The following is a 15,780-nucleotide window of genomic DNA, read 5'->3' as shown; positions in this document are numbered from 1 at the left end:
AAGATTTGAGGCAAAAGTTCAGGCACATTTCAATCATTTTGTGAGGAATGAGCAGCCACCACCTTGCAGTGAATTTAGCTATGATCAACATTTGGCCATAGAAGTATAGAGTGAAGACTTACCTGCAGAAGCAACTTCCTGGTTCATTTTGTCCCGTCCCCCCCTTTTTCAGGTCTATCCTCGCAGAATAGTCATTATAGCCATAGAACACAATTGGGAAAACTGGAATTTTAGTGTAGCTGTGATTAGTCAGTAGCATATATAACATCAAACAATGGGGAGCAGGAATGACAAGAGTTCATGTTCTTTCTAGTTCAGGTCTTATTTTTTGCAGTTTTTTTTTAAAGGTGTTTTTTTTTTACTTAGTGTTTACAACCCCCAACTATATGTATTATATATAAACCTGAAAATCTTCATAATAATGCATCCGATGAAGTGGGCCATAGTCTACGAAAGCTTATTCCAGAATAAATTTGTTAGTCTTTAAGGTGCCACAAGACTCTGCTGTTTTTGCCGTGAATAAATTTTCTTTGAGTTGATGTTCATGCAGAAGATGGAGGCATATAGGTGGGGCATATGAGAAGCAAGAGGTTTTGTAAATGTTCAGTTTTTAGCATGAATTATAAGAGGTAGTGCCAGTCTTCAGGCTCCCTCCTCAGGGTTCATAAAAAAACTTTTCCAAGTGGAGCACTTGATGTATCTTGCCTCTACTGCACATGGACATAAATGAGTGCACACAGCAATACAATGCACAGATGGCCATTTTACATGCTAGGGAAACTTATTTTAAGGTATTTTACTTATAAAATAAGTAAAAACTTACTTTACTAGGGGGTGGGGCTCAATGGGGAGGTTGGACTCGATGGCCTTCCAACCCTACTATTCTATGATTATAAACATAGTGTAACACAATTATGTTTTGCTATTATATAATTATTTACTTTATTAGATTTTTGTTTTGCCTTTCCTCCAGGATCTCCCCCTTTTCACCCTCACAACAATGCTGAGGTAGGTTAAGATGAGAGGTGACTGGCCCAGAACACCCAATGAGAAATGGGAGGCACTTGCTGTTCCTCCTCAGGCAGCAAAATGTGCCAGGCCAGCACTGGTTCTGTGTGTCTGTCCTGTTTGGCTATTGCTTCTGAATAAGGCAGTGAATTAGTCCCGTGGGCTGTTGTTGGGTTATTTAAGGGTTATGTCCTCCTCCAACAAACCATGCTGCCCAAGCTGGACAACACAACAAACTTCGCCCAGGTGGGTGATGAGGCAAATGATGCCTGCTGAGGCTTAAACAAGACACATTGGCTTGTTTAAGCCACAGTGATGATGCAAACCGGTCCTGTGTCTCTCTTTTGAGTGAGAGTGTATGAGCGTGTGCAAGAGAGAGAGAGAGATCTGATGTGCATTTGTTTCCTATGTATATGTACTCTATGCTGTAAAAAGGGGAAGCTTGTTTGTATTTGACCTCTCTACCATAGAAGAAATATTTGTCTTGCTTCCAGGGAAACATGGAAGATGATTTACACTACAATATCTGTTGAAAAATGTTTTTGCATTATTATTGTACATTGTTCACTGTATGTCTGTATGTATGTATGCACAAATGTCATGTGTAAGTTCTGTATGGGAGGCAGAGTGGGGACCCACTACAGATGGCTAGCTCTGGGGGCCATCATAGCTTGACATCAGTGTCACTTTAAAGGGCATCTGATCCAAATTTATTTTTAATTAAGATATCTAGTATAACCTAATTAAAAGGTAACCACATGCATGGAGGGATTAATGGCTGAAATTGTACACACTGCTTGAATGGGATTAGGATGTTGTTGTGATCAAAAACAAGGGTGGACAAGTCACAGCCCTTCTGCACAGGCTGAGAATACATGTGTCCTATGCGCTAAATTGAAAGAATTGGGTAGAGATCCCCACAACATACTACTGTATGTGTAAAAGCAAAAGCAAAACCAGACTGATTTCTAAGAATTTGGCTTCTGCTGATCTGGAGAGCTTAGCTCAATAGTTTTCTGAAATCTTAAAAAGAATGGACATAAATTAAACATGAAGTAATACACCAAACAGGAATCTGACACCTTATTATGAAGACTTACAACAGGATGGTGCCGAACTATCATATTCAAATCTCATACACCCGAATGAAACAAATGACAGTAGTAACATAAAGGTTACATGATTTATCTAAGGATTAAACTTAAGTGCAGATTTCTTCAAACAAATGAGGTCAATGTAACTCCAGCCTGAAAAGCCCCAGAAGTCAGTCATTACATGTTGGTAACAGGTCTGGCTGGTTTTGCTTCCTCAAGCTCAGCATCCAACCAGCGGAATTTGCGGTGACGTCGCAGCACTTCAATTGCTTTCTGTTCTACAGGAGTTGGGACAATACCCAAGTCCTCCAACCCAGGAAGATCAGGGAACTTCATGTCCGTGGTATGGAACTTTAAACAAATTAGAGAAAAAGAACAGGTTATGGCACCACAGAAATTCATCTCTGACACAGTGGTATCTTTTAAAAACAAAATACTCTAACCAAGATGATAATTTTAACCAAAGAAGACAAAGACTAATTGCTACTTTAGGCATGTCCAAGGCCACGGATATTAAAGTGGGGTTTGACTGTTGAACAAGTAAAGACAGGTTGCTACCTGTAGTTCTTCAAGTGGTCATCTATGCATTCACGCATATGGGCTCTGTGCCTGCATGGAGCCTTGATTTGGGAAGCTTCTACAGCTGAGGAATTTTGGCAGAAACCCCTCCCCCGACGTCCTAATGCACATGTCTCTAGCGGGTTCCTGCTTATTCCCTCAGTTCCTTGAGACCAACACTGCAGTCTTGTAACCAAGAGAAATTTTACACAAAAAATACCGTTGGTACTCAGCACTGAGTATAACACCAAAGAGTGGATGGTGGGTGGGTTGTGTGAATGCATAGATGACCTCTTGAAAAACTACAGTTAGGGGTAGCAACCTGTCTTTATTCTTTGTGGTCTCTATGCATCACACATATGGGCAAGTAGCAAGCTAACTTACAACAGAGGTGGGTCGGTGTCCTGCTAAATTATAGAGGAGGGGACGGTACGAACAAAACCACAGTCAGCTCTAGCCCAAACGTCCAATCAGTAATGTTTTACAAAGGTGGACAGTGTCAACCAAGCTGCAGCGCAGCACAGTTCAGAGATGGAAATCCCCCTGTCGAATGCAATCAATGTCGCTACTGCACCAGCAGAGTGAGCTCGGACCAGGGCAGACAGTTTGCGTCCAGCCAGCTCATACAACAGCTTGACAGTTTTAATGACCCAAGACTCAAAGCACTGAGTTGAGAGAGGCTGGCCCCTGCGCTTGCCACTGTAGTAGACAAAGTTGGAACTGTTCGGCCCCCAACTTATGAAAGGCTAGGGTATGACAAAGGCTGAGTGGATGCAGGGTTGACTCCAAAGCTGTAGGAGAAGCAAAGAAAGCAGGCAAAACAATGTCCTCATTTGAATGAAACTCAGATACAACTTTAGGTAAAAAGGCAGGGTCAGGTCTAAGCACCACTTTATCTTGGTGAAAGGTGAGATAAGGCTGCTCTACTCTGAGCGCACAGAGCTCACTGGCACAGTGTGAGGATGTAATGGCCACCAGAAACGCCACCTTCCAGGAGAGGAGGTGTAGGTCTGTTGTCACCAGCAGTTCAAAAGGCTTTGATGACAGTGCCTCAAGCACCACAGAAAGGCTTCAGGTTGGTACTGTACAGCGGACTGGTGACGCAAGATTTTTTTTACCCCTTTCAGAAATCTTTTTTGCTGTCTGATGCGAGAACATGGAAAATTTTGCTGTCTGATGTGAGAACATGGCGAGAAGGGGGGGGGGGGAACAGGGAGAACAGCGCCCCTGTCCACTGGAATACGAAGGCACTGCCCACCAATCCCAGCCTTTGGCCTGCTCTGCTGCAGAATGTTGTGGGAATGGCATTCTCCCTTGTGTCTTCAACATTGCCACCTGGTAATTTGATATTTTAAGGCCCATCGCTGTGGAGGAATATAGTCTCCTCCTGAGTAAGTCTAGGCATCTGCCTTCCTTGTCAGCTGGAAAGGGGTGAGCCCTGTGTAGCTTCAATGACCATCGAATTTGGGGCTAGATGTTTGAAGAGGTACTCGGTATTGGCCTCTTGCAGGTGGTACATATCCTCCAGGTGCTTAGATATTGGTGGCACAGTGGAGGGTGCTTTCCAGGATTGTTTTGAGGGTTTTCTCTAATGCCGGGAGTAGAGGAATAGCCACTGGTCCAAAATCCTCTGCATTTACCAAATAAAAAATGGGGTCTTGCATGGAAGCTACCTGCTGAGTCTATAGGCTAAAGCCTGTGCCATTCTGAGAATCTGGTTAGAAAATTGTCCCAGATCCTCCAACGGTGATATGGCTTGAGGAGAGGAGATGGAGACGGGGCAGGAAGATTGAGACATAGTATCTGAGTGGTAACCTTCAGTTCCAGATACTGGAGACTCCCCTGAAGGGACCTGACATGGAAGGTGCTTCTTGCTTATTCCCATAGTCAGTGATTGAGTGCCGCCCGTATTGATATGTGCACCAAAAGGTAGCGCAGATGGTGGTTAGATACCTGTAAGAAGAGCCATGCTGGATCAGACCATTGATTCCAGCATTCTCTAACACAGTGGCCAACCAGCTGCCCCAGGGAAACCCAAAAGCGGGACATGAGTACAATAGCACCCTTCCACCCATGTTCCCTAGCAACTGGTAAATATAGGCATACCGCTTCTGATAGCGTATAGCTATCAGAACTAGCCATTGACAGCCTTCTCCTCCAGGAATTTGTTTAACTCCCTTTAAAACCATCCAAAGTGGTGGCCATCACCACCACTTGTGGTAGTATATTCCATATTTTAACTATGCACTGTGTGAAGTACTTCTTTTTATCTTTCCTGAATGTCCCACCAATCAGCTTCATGGGATGATCCCGGGTTCTAGTATTATGAGAGAGGGAGAAAACGGTTCCCCTATCCATATTCTCCACACTATGCATAATTTTGTACACCCCTATCATGTCTCCCCTTATTCGCCCTTTTTTTCCAAGCTAGCCTGTATGTGTGATGCACAGAGACCACAAAGAAGAATTACAGTTTTGACAATTTTTTTAACATCTACCTTCCAACTCTCAGAACATAAAACGAGAATTACAGGCATATTCCCAAGCTATGGTTTGGCTCCTAACTTTCTTTCTGTGGCTAGAACAGAGTTCACCTCCGCATAATGGGGTTTTCTTGCCTCCCCATTCCCTCTACAGCCCCTGCAACCCTGTTGTTTGCTACATTACGATTCCCTGGGGAACGAAAAGTGGGTTATAAGCTGTAAATGATATGAAAAAGAAAACAATTTTGCGCCTACCCGGTCCACTTTATCTTTTGTTATCCATGGCTCAAACGGATTTGTCTCGAAGAATGTTGCAAGTAAACTGTAGTGAGGAGCAACACAAAAATTAATCCTGTCCCTTAACATGGACACATGCCACGTTCACATCAGAACCTGCTTTGGTTTCTCTTAAATTTATTACTTTTCAGGTTCTTCCTTAACTCCTTCCACTGAATGGACAGAAAAGTCTGCCTTGTATTTAATCCCCCCAATCGAGAAACTCTACTGAAATGAAAAGTTAACCTAAGCCACAAAACAACAGATAATTACAATTTTGACAGCAGTCTACATCATACTTCCTAAAAGGGGTGGGAAAAGTGCACAAAGGAGGATTGAACTGAAGGGCTGCCATGAGAAGAATTTGATAATTCCCTTCATAATATTCATTCACCAAAAGCTCACTTTTAAATCTGTGTTTGGGAGCACAGAGGGGGGTGGGAGGGGAGTGTCTCTTCTCAGAATTGTTAGACATAACAGCTGAAAGCTCTCCCATCTTGCTGTTCCTTTAGGAGTCCAAAGAACATGTAGTAAATACACCCTGTTACTCTGGGACATCTTCCTCTTGAGAATTAGAAGCCAGGCAATTCACGTGGCAATGTTTACCTGCCACCTCCCTAAGCCCATGATCAAATAAATGCCGTTATCTCCCAGTCCAGTCTTTATACAAGATGTGTAGGGAGAAGTACTTGAGCCTGGGCCCCACTCTCAACATATACATGTATGTTATGCGTTCATCCAAACAGGCAGAATAATGCTGGAGTTTCTTGATTTTAAGCATCACAAGAAACCTTTAGGTAGCATGTGGTTCCCTTGTCTGTGCTGAAAGTTAATTTCGTTCTGGAAATTTAATATAAGCTACTAAATAAAAGAAAAGCAATGTCAATTAGAACATCTTTTGTTTAAATGACATTAATTTTATTTATAGTTAATAACTACAAGCACACCATTATACATGTGTTAATTTCACTGACTGCAATGGAGATTCAATTTACTTCAAGGCTTAAACTACACACAACAGTGTCTAGTTCTCCCCCATGCCCTTTCCCTGCTCCCCAGAGGCAGCCTCAAAGCAATTGTAGCCTAACAGCGGACTGGCAGTGGGAAATGAAGAAGAGAGGTATCTTAATCCTTCCTTCTCTGCCAATTTTCCACTTCCAAAATATCCCCCACTCCCATGGGGGAAACCAGTTACACACCCTCACCCCCACCCCAGTGTCAGTCTCTAATTGAAGACAGCACCTTTATGTAAAAGACACGCACATCCAGAGAAAAACTAAATTATTAACATCATGTAGCTTGATCCTAAGAGATAACCATCTGTCAACCAAGAAAAAATTACGCTTACTGATACAGAGGACGAGACAATGGATATGGAAGGAAAGCTCTGTGGAGTACCACATAAATATACTCTACCAAGTCATGAAGGAGGTATCTGTTAGGACTGCAAAAAAACAAAGAACAAAAATAATTTTTCAAACAGTTGAGAAATATATGTTGTAACAATGAGTGAAGGGCCTGGAAAGGGGCATTTTTAGTAATGCTTTTGAATTAAATCCACACACACGATCTGGCCATGTAAAAGAGTCTCCCCTCTTTGGAGTAAGGTCACAAGGTGCATCAATCTTGTTCTAGGTCCTACTTGTACCTTCAGATTCCAAGATTGGCTATATTCCACTTAAGTTGCCAAGCAATTAGGTACTGCTGGTACAGAAGTCACAAAGTACATATCAGTTCCTTATTAGCTGTCACAACTAGTTGACATATCAGAAAGAAAAAAATATTCTATAGAAAATAAATAAGCTAGAGAACTGTGATCCAATTTGGTTTTCCTTTACTGAAAACATGGAACTGATTAAGACTTGCTGGTAAACAGAAAATAGATACAAATAAAGGAAGGGGATGAAGTTCTCTGAAACAAGAACAGTTTCCACTTCTTTATTTCTAACAACTCTACTTATTTTCTGTTTATTCATTTTCCTTTAATTTTTATTTAATACTGTTCATATATAACTGTTAGCAGACTGCTCGGCTACAGAGCAGGCCCTGTACTGTCCCCGATACTGGCAGTCATGGGTATGGTACCTTTAAGAAAGTTTGGTTAGAGATGGTAGCAGAAACAAAGGAGCAGCTGCAAGTAAGAGATCTGGCATCATCTAAACAATCGAAGGTGCATATATTTAAAGACCCTGAGGGAGGCAAGAAATAAAATCGGTCAAACCTGCAAAGAACCAGTCCTGAAGTAATTTCTCCCTCCTGATTACAGGAAACACCCCCCAGGTGCGGAGAAGAGAAACTGCATAGTTTGTAAGGGTTTGCCAACTATGCAGAGTTGAGAAACAGCTCCAGGGGACAGGGCATCCCCTGAAGTACTTGCTTTTGTATTTACTGGTTGATATGTAGTAGGGTGATCAACCCCATCATTTTCAGTCAGGAACTGCAATTCTTAGTGTTTGAGAATTTTCCTGCAACTTTTGTGTTTGCTGCTCATAAACACAACATCAACGTTTTTGTTTAAAATGTATAACTCCCCCCCCACACACACACACACTTTTTGTGCAGTTAGTATGATGGTTTGTGATCAGTTCCAACTGTACCTGACAGACCTGTACCACTTGGTCCTCACTAGACACCTTGGACTCTTGACCAACCCAGGTCCCCACAAGAGCTCCAATGGAGTCCCACTACCCCTGGGTGCTGGGACTGAGTTCTGTCATTTCCCTGCTGCTTATTTTGCCCAGCCAAAACCTAGTCTGTCTTCTTAGGTCCTCACTGTGCCACAGGTGAAGGTCTGCAAAAGACTTTTGTTAAGCAGACACATTTTTGCCTTTGGAGACCCAGGAGTTTCGACGCATCCTAATTTTCAGCTTCAGGAACAGATAAGACCAACACAGGGAACGGTATCTTTAAACCCTATCCTATTTTTGGAGATCTTTCTACAAAGGTAGCATTCACCCTATCCCCCCTTTTCTATAGTGTGTGTCTGCATGCTCAGATTTGGTCTAATTTTGAACTAGATTTGGTTGGAGCTAGAGATGTGAAGGCCCAGAAAAAAATTGGGAAAATTCAATAAAAGGCCATTTCCACACACCCCAGGACCGGTTTTATTCCCCCCCCCCCCCTGAAATATTAAACAGCTTTGGATTATGAAATATTTTCTTTTAGAATTTAAGACTAGGTGATTATATACTGTTACCAAGCCTTTACTCCCCTGCCAAATGATTTCTAAAAACTATGTAATAAGAAGACTTTTATAGAAAGATAAAGATGTAAAATGTCTGGAAATAATGAAACCATGGGGGAATTTTTTTTATAAATCCTCTCTATAAGATTATCAGAATAGTTATTTCTTCCATTTCTTATTAAAATTATTGATCTATCTTTTACTGATAGAGATTTTGGGATGCTCCAAGTCAGCCAAGTTTCCCAATATATGGAAGGTACATATAAGGTACATATATTCCTAGGTACATTCTTGACAGTTTGGGTTTTGATCTACAGAGTCCTGTGTTTCTGGACTTCTCTCCTGTTGCCTCCAGTTCTTCCTGCTTCTTCTGGCTTCTAGGATGATTCTGATGTTTCAGGGACTACTTACTGAAGTTCCCTTTGGTCAGACATAAACTAGGAACCTAAAATATGTTATATATAACTCGGTTTGCTCATACAAGTAAACATGTTTGGTATATTACATGTTAAAAGTATAGTTTATTCAGAAAATAATTACAAATTTACCAAATTCAGTTTTTTAAAGTTTTCAAATATAATGATAGCTTTACGAGCAAACCAATAATATAACTTTAGGAACATAAAGCATCATTAATGTCCCTAGAGCAGACTTCCTCAACCTGGTACCCTATAGATGTTTTGGACCCAGCATTCCTGCCTGAGGCTGATAGGAGCTAAAGTCCAAAATATCTGGAGGGCACTAGGTTGGGAATGTCTGTCCTAGAGCAACAAAGTGACTTTAGTTCTGTAAAGAGTGCCTAAAAAAATAAGTATTGCTTCTTTTTAAAAATTTTCCCAATCCCCCCCCCAAAAAACAAGACCTGTTTTTTTTCCAAGGCTTCAAAATTTCCAAAAATTTTACATTACTAAGCCCCAGCCACTTTGTGCAACCTGCCCAGGTGTTTCAGTGGCAGAGATTGCGGCTGGGACTCCTGTAATGGTTGTTCTCTGGTTCACCCCAGGCTCTCTAAGGAGCCTAGTTAGACAACCAGGTGTCCAGGGAAGCAAGCAAGCAAAGAAACAAGGAGTAAGGCGCACAAAGTACTAGAAATCAGAAAGAATGCAGTTTGAATTTTAGATGGCCCCCATCTCCCACCCCCTCTCATTATTGTGACTGCTTCTCATGATTAGCTTGCGTGCAATGTCTCTTATCATAGAATCATATCATAGAATCATATCATAGAATAGAAGGGTTGGAAGGGGCCTACAAGGCCATCGAGTCCAACCCCCTGCTCAATGCAGGAATCCAAGTCAGAGCATCCCTGACAGATGGCTGTCCAGCCTCATCTTGAATGCCTCCAGTATGGGAGAGCCCACCACCTCCCTAGGTCATTGGTTCCATTGTCGTATTGCTCTAACAGTCAGGACGTTTTTCCTGATGTTCAGCCGGAATCTGGCTTCCTGTAACTTGAGCCCATTATTCTGTGTCCTGCACTCTGGGATGATCAAGAAGAGATCCTGGCCTTCTTCTCTGTGACAACCTTTCAAGTACTTGAAGAGTGCTATCATATCTCCCCTCAGTCTTCTCTTCTCAAGGCTAAACATGCCCAGTTCTTTCAGTCTCTCTTCATTGGGCTTTGTTTCCAGTCCCCTGATCATCTTTGTTGCCCTCCTCTTAATCCTCTCCAATTTGTCTGCATCCTTCTTAAAGTGTGGTGCCCAGAACTGGACACAGTACTCCAGATGAGGCCTAACCAGTGCTGAGTAGAGGGGAACTAGTACTTCCTGGGATTTGGAAGCTATGCTTCTATGAATGCAGCCCAAAAGAGCATTTGCCTTTTTTGCAGCCACATCACATTGTTGGCTCATCTTCAGCTTGTGATCGACAACAATTCCAAGATCTTTCTCGCTTGTAGTATTGCTGAGCCACGTATCCCCCATCTTGTAACTGTGCATTTGGTTTCTTTTTCCTAGGTGCAGAACTTGGCATTGATCCCTATTAAATGTCAGTCTGTTGTTTTCTGCCCAGCGCTCCAGTCTATCCAGATCACTTTGAATTTTGTTTCTGTCTTCCAAAGTATTAGCTATCCCTCCCAATTTTGTGTCATCTGCAAATTTGACCAGCATTCTCTGCACCTCCTCATCCAAGTCATTAATACAAATGTTGAAGAGCACTGGGCCCAGGACTGAGCCCTGTGGTACCCCACTCATTACTTCTCCCCAGTTTGAGAAGGTCCCATTGATAAGCACTCTTTGTGTTCGATTCTGTAGCCAACTGTGGATCCACTGGATCGTTGTTTCATCTAGCCCACTTTGAGCTAGTTTGCTCATCAGGAGATCATGGGGCACTTTGTCGAAAGCTTTGCTGATGTCGAGGTATATGATGTCTACAGCATTCCCACGGTCTACAACAGAGGTGACTTGATCAAAAAATGAGATCAGATTTGTCTGGCAGGACTTGTTTTTGACAAATCCATGTTGGCTTCGAGTCATCACTGCACTGTTTTCAAGGTGCTTCCAGATGGATTGCTTTATCATCTGTTCCAGAATTTTCCCAGGGATTGATGTCAGACAGACTGGTCTGTAGTTCCCAGGTTCCTCCTTTTTACCCTTTTTGAACATAGGGACAACGTTAGCCCTCCTCCAGTCATCTGGCACTTCCCCCGTCCTCCATGATTTCTCAAAGAGAATAGACAGCGGTTCTGAGAGTTCTTCTGCCAGGTCCTTTATTACTCTAGGATGCAGTTCATCTGGCCCTGGACATTTGAACTCATTCAAAGTCATTAGGTGTCCCTTGACCATATGCCTATTGATCTCAAGCTGCAATCCTGCCCCTTCAGCCTGTACTTCGCCTTTGCCAGCGGGGTCATAGACCCTCTTTTGGGAGAAGACTGAGCCAAAGTAGGAATTGAGCACCTCTGCCTTTTCTTTGTCATCTGTTATTGTTTTGCCATCCTTATTTAATAGCTGAACCACCATTTCTTTCCTCTGCCTTTTACTATGCACGTAGCTGAAGAAAGCCTTTTTGTTGTTTTTAGCATCCCTCGCTAACCTCAGCTCGTCCTCAGCTTTAGCCTTCCTGATGCCATCCCTGCAATTCTGTGCTATCTGCCTGTACTCTTCCTTTGTTACTTGGCCTTCTTTCCACTTCCTATATGTGTCCTTTTTTGTTTTCAGGTCATCCCTAAGCTTTTTGTGAAGCCACACTGGCTTCTTCTGTTGTCTTCCACCTTTTCTTCTTGTTGGAATTGTTTGTGATTGTGCCTTGAGAATTTCCTTTTTTAAAAGCTCCCGCCCATCTTGGACTCCTTTTCTCGTTAGCGTCGCTTGCCATGGGACCTTACTGATCATTGTTCTGAGTTTATTAAAATCAGCTTTCCTAAAATCCAGGGTACGCGTTTGACTACACTCGGCTTTTGCTTCCCTTAGAACCAAGAACTCAAATGCAACATGGTCGCTTTCCCCCAGAATTCCTGTAATTGCCACTTTATCCACTAAGTCATCTTTGTCGGTTAGGATCGAGTCAAGGATAGCCGATCCTCTAGTTCCTTCCTCTACTTCCTGTAGGAGGAAGTTATCCGCCACACAAGTCAGGAATTTCCTGGAGGGGCCATGTTTTGCAGAATTTGTCTCCCAACAAATACCAGGGAAATTGAAGTCCCCCATTACTACTACATCATGCTTCCTTAAAACATTGGCTATTTGCTTTTCAAAAGTTTCATCCTTGTTTTCTCCTTGGTTGGGTGGCCGGTAGTAGATTCCGACCACCAGGTTCCTTTTATTCTTTGCACCATTTATTTTGATCCAGATGCTCTCGATGGGGCTGCCAAGCTCATCCTCCTGTAAAGCTCATCCTCCTCTTGTTAGCACTACTCTTCCTCAAGCCCTTTCCCTTCTCCTCAGTTCTGAAGTGGCTCCCTTTCTTCATCGTTAAATGATGCTTACGTTACTGTAATTCCTAAGCCAGGCAAGGACCATACCTACTGTACTAACTTTCAACCTATATCATTAATTAATGTATATCAAAATATTAACAGCAATCTTAGCCAATAGATTACAACAGGTCATGGATTGGTTAGGCCAGACCAGATGGGATTATTAAAAATAGACAAATAATCTTAGATTAGTTGTTGATCTGGTTGCTTTAAACTCTGAAACAACTGATCAGGCGGCCATCATTTCCTTGGATGCAGAAAAGGCCTTCAACAAAATTCACTGGAAATTTATTTGATAAATTTAAATTTATATATTACATTGACTAATTTTGGTTTTCCTATAGAATTTCTGAAATGGGTTAAAATTTTATACTCATCTCCTAGAGCAAGAGTAATGACCGATGGTTTATTCTCAGCTTGTTTTTACTAGGGCGCGGCATCAGACAAGGTTGCCCACTTTCTCCATTGATGCTCAATTTCTGTTTGGAACCCCTGGCGCGTGCTATTAGACAAAAAAATAGTATTCATGGATTTGTCCATTTTGGATTAGAATTTAAAATTAGTCTTTATGCTGATGATCTTTTGTTGTTTATCTCGAGACTCCAGTCGTCGGTTCCAGCTTTGATGAAACTGATTAATACCTTTGGTGAGTTGTCTGGCTATTCAATTAATTGGTCAAAGTCGGAAATAATGACAATTGGACATAGGATATACTCTAGTGTATTAGCCAACTGGCAATTTTGACGGGGCGCAGAGTTTATTACTTATTTGGGAATAAATTATTCCTAGAGATATATCTCAAATGATTAGGTTAAATTTAAACAAGTTGATTAATGATATTTCACAAGATATATATAGATGGGCATCTTTAAAGTTGAGTTTATGGGGTAAGGTGAATACATTTAAGATGAATACCATACCCCAAATTATTTATGTTATACGAGGGATCCCTATACGTATACCTGGCAAATATTTCCAAAACCCCAATGCTTTGTTTTGTAAATTCTTTTGGGGTTCTTCTCCACCAAGAATATCTTTAAAAAGGATCCTACTTCCCATTAATGAAGGTGGGTTTGGTTTTCCAGATCAAGCTATGTACTGTTGGGCCTATTTGCTGGCCTCTACTAAATTGTGGTCTTTTCCACTCAAATTAGATTTTCCTCCATGGTCAGTATTGGAATCTTCTTCTCTGGAGTCTCTCTTTAAATGGATGGCATTAGGTTCTCAGCATATTAAGGTAGACAGAGCTCCTCCTACAATTTTGGCAGTTAGGGAAGTCTGGCGTATAATGTCACATCAATTACAGTTTGATCAATTTCCCCATGCTAAATTGACTTTATGGGGAAATCCCGATTTAAGAATTGGCAAGAAAATGTTTTTATGGTGGTCTGGACAGATAAGATGGTCTTTACTTTACTTGCCTTCGACAAAATTCACTGGAAATTTATTTTTATTATATTGACTAATTTCGGTTTTCCTATAGAATTTCTGGACTTACATGCGGATATTTGGTCTGCTTTATGTAACCTCCCTCCTCTTTTTTTCTCGAATGTAAAGTTAGAAACTGAGGATTTTGAACATGTTGTTGTATTTTATTTCATTCTTCTTCTTTTTTTAGGTTTTGTAATGTTTTCAGTTTGTTTTATTTTGTAAAAATTCACAATAAAAGATTAATTCTAAAAAATAATAAAAAATAACTAAAAGGAAAGATGCTTTACATGTGGTAGCAGGTTAGACTAGATTACCTTCAAGGTACCTTCTAACTCTGTCATTCTGTGTTGATGGTATCCCAGCTAGGATGCTGGGAGGTGTAGGACTTTATTCTAACAAAACATGCAGAGGAATGTGTCCTGAAAGTAGTAGCTAACAGAACCATAATTAGTGAAGTGGGTTTTCTGAAAAATGTTCAACTGGAAAACTTTCCTATGAAAATCAGGATAATTTGCACAAGAGTGATCTATTTTAGCATATTTATTTTCTTTGTACTTAAACAACAAAGTTTTTTTTGTTTGTTGTTTTAAGTACCATATGGGATTTTTTTTTTGTCCCAACACATCACAATTATTTGACCTTAAATTATTTGACCTGAGGGAGAAAATTAAAGCATTTAATGTGATTTATATGTTATATTATGTAGAAATCACATTGGAATATTTGTAAAAATTTAGAGACAATAGCATGTACTGGCCTTACCTTGTTTAAATTTCAGAAAGTAAAAAAAGTACTGAAAACTGTTGACACACAAATTCTAGTATGAAATGCTGACAACAACCATTCATTTGTTTCAACTTTTACAACCAGCAAAACCCATATATAATCAGTCCTGATGAACTGTTTGTTGTATTTATTCCCCTCTACCTCCTGCAAATAAATCAGTGGCATATGCATTCTCTTATATATTTGATAGGGATAGTTAGCTGAAAAACATTGATTAAAACTTTGAAACTGCCAAGCTTGCCTAATATTGTATTTGTAATTGGCATCCGGTATTCATTGTTACTAGTCAACTTATGAAATGGAAATTTTTCTGTAGAAAAATAAAGAACTGGAAAAATTTCCACCCCACTTCACTGACCATCACAAAAGGTTAAGGGGGTGAACCAATTCTGGGGCCCCTATCAATCAAGCACTGATCCAACAGAATCATTCACAACCTGAGGATGTAGATAAACTGTTTGGAGGACTGAGGCTACTACTTGCTCTTTAAATCCTTGTCCATCTTGGCTTGTGAAATATGTCAGAGCTGGGCTGGATACCTGGACCTCCAAGGTGGTCAATGCCTCCTTGAGGGACGGTGAGGTTCCTGCAGCTTTGAAGGAAGCAGTTGTGAGGCCCTTGTTGAAGAAAGCAAATTTAGATCCTATAGTTTTGGATACCACCCTGCCACCCTGTGTCAAATCTGCCATTCATGGGTAAGGTGCTGGGATATGTGGTGGCTTCACAACTCCAAGCACTGTTTAGATGATACTGATTATTTAGATCCATTCCAATCACGTTTCAGACCTGGTTATGAGATCGAAACAACCTTGGTCAACCTTGGTTGATGACTTATGCCTGGGAATTGACAAGGGAAGTGCAATCCTGTTGGTGATTCTGGACCACTCAGCGGCTTTCAATACTAACGACCATGGTATCCACGGTGTTAAAGTGGTTCCAGTCCTTCCTGGAGGAGTGATCCCAGAAGTTGTTGCTAGGAGAGTTCTGTTGCCACAAGCTTCCATCCTGTCCCCCATGCTTTTTAACATCTTCATGAAACCACTG

General features: G+C 41.2%; 1 protein-coding gene across 1 annotated transcript in view; it reads right to left on the bottom strand.

Annotated features, from left to right (window-relative positions):
- Positions 1 to 208: 208 nt before the first annotated feature.
- The window catches only part of NDUFA9 (NADH:ubiquinone oxidoreductase subunit A9), a 75,481-nt gene continuing 59,909 nt past the window's right edge, over positions 209 to 15,780 (bottom strand). Inside the window, exons 9-11 of the mRNA XM_084860017.1 lie at positions 6,768 to 6,863; positions 5,399 to 5,465; positions 209 to 2,453 (exon numbers count right to left, since the gene is read on the bottom strand). Of these exons, the coding sequence (XP_084716143.1) occupies positions 2,280 to 2,453; positions 5,399 to 5,465; positions 6,768 to 6,863 (337 nt within the window). The 3' untranslated portion in view covers positions 209 to 2,279. The remainder of the gene's footprint in view (positions 2,454 to 5,398; positions 5,466 to 6,767; positions 6,864 to 15,780) is intronic.

The sequence above is a fragment of the Heloderma suspectum genome, chromosome 5, assembly GCF_057233095.1.
Source record: "Heloderma suspectum isolate Gila_16-S chromosome 5, 16-S_ref, whole genome shotgun sequence".
NCBI classification, from domain to species: Eukaryota; Metazoa; Chordata; class Lepidosauria; order Squamata; family Helodermatidae; genus Heloderma; species Heloderma suspectum.
The sequence above is the reverse complement of the archived record's forward strand: the minus strand, read 5'-3'. Positions and strand labels throughout refer to the sequence as shown.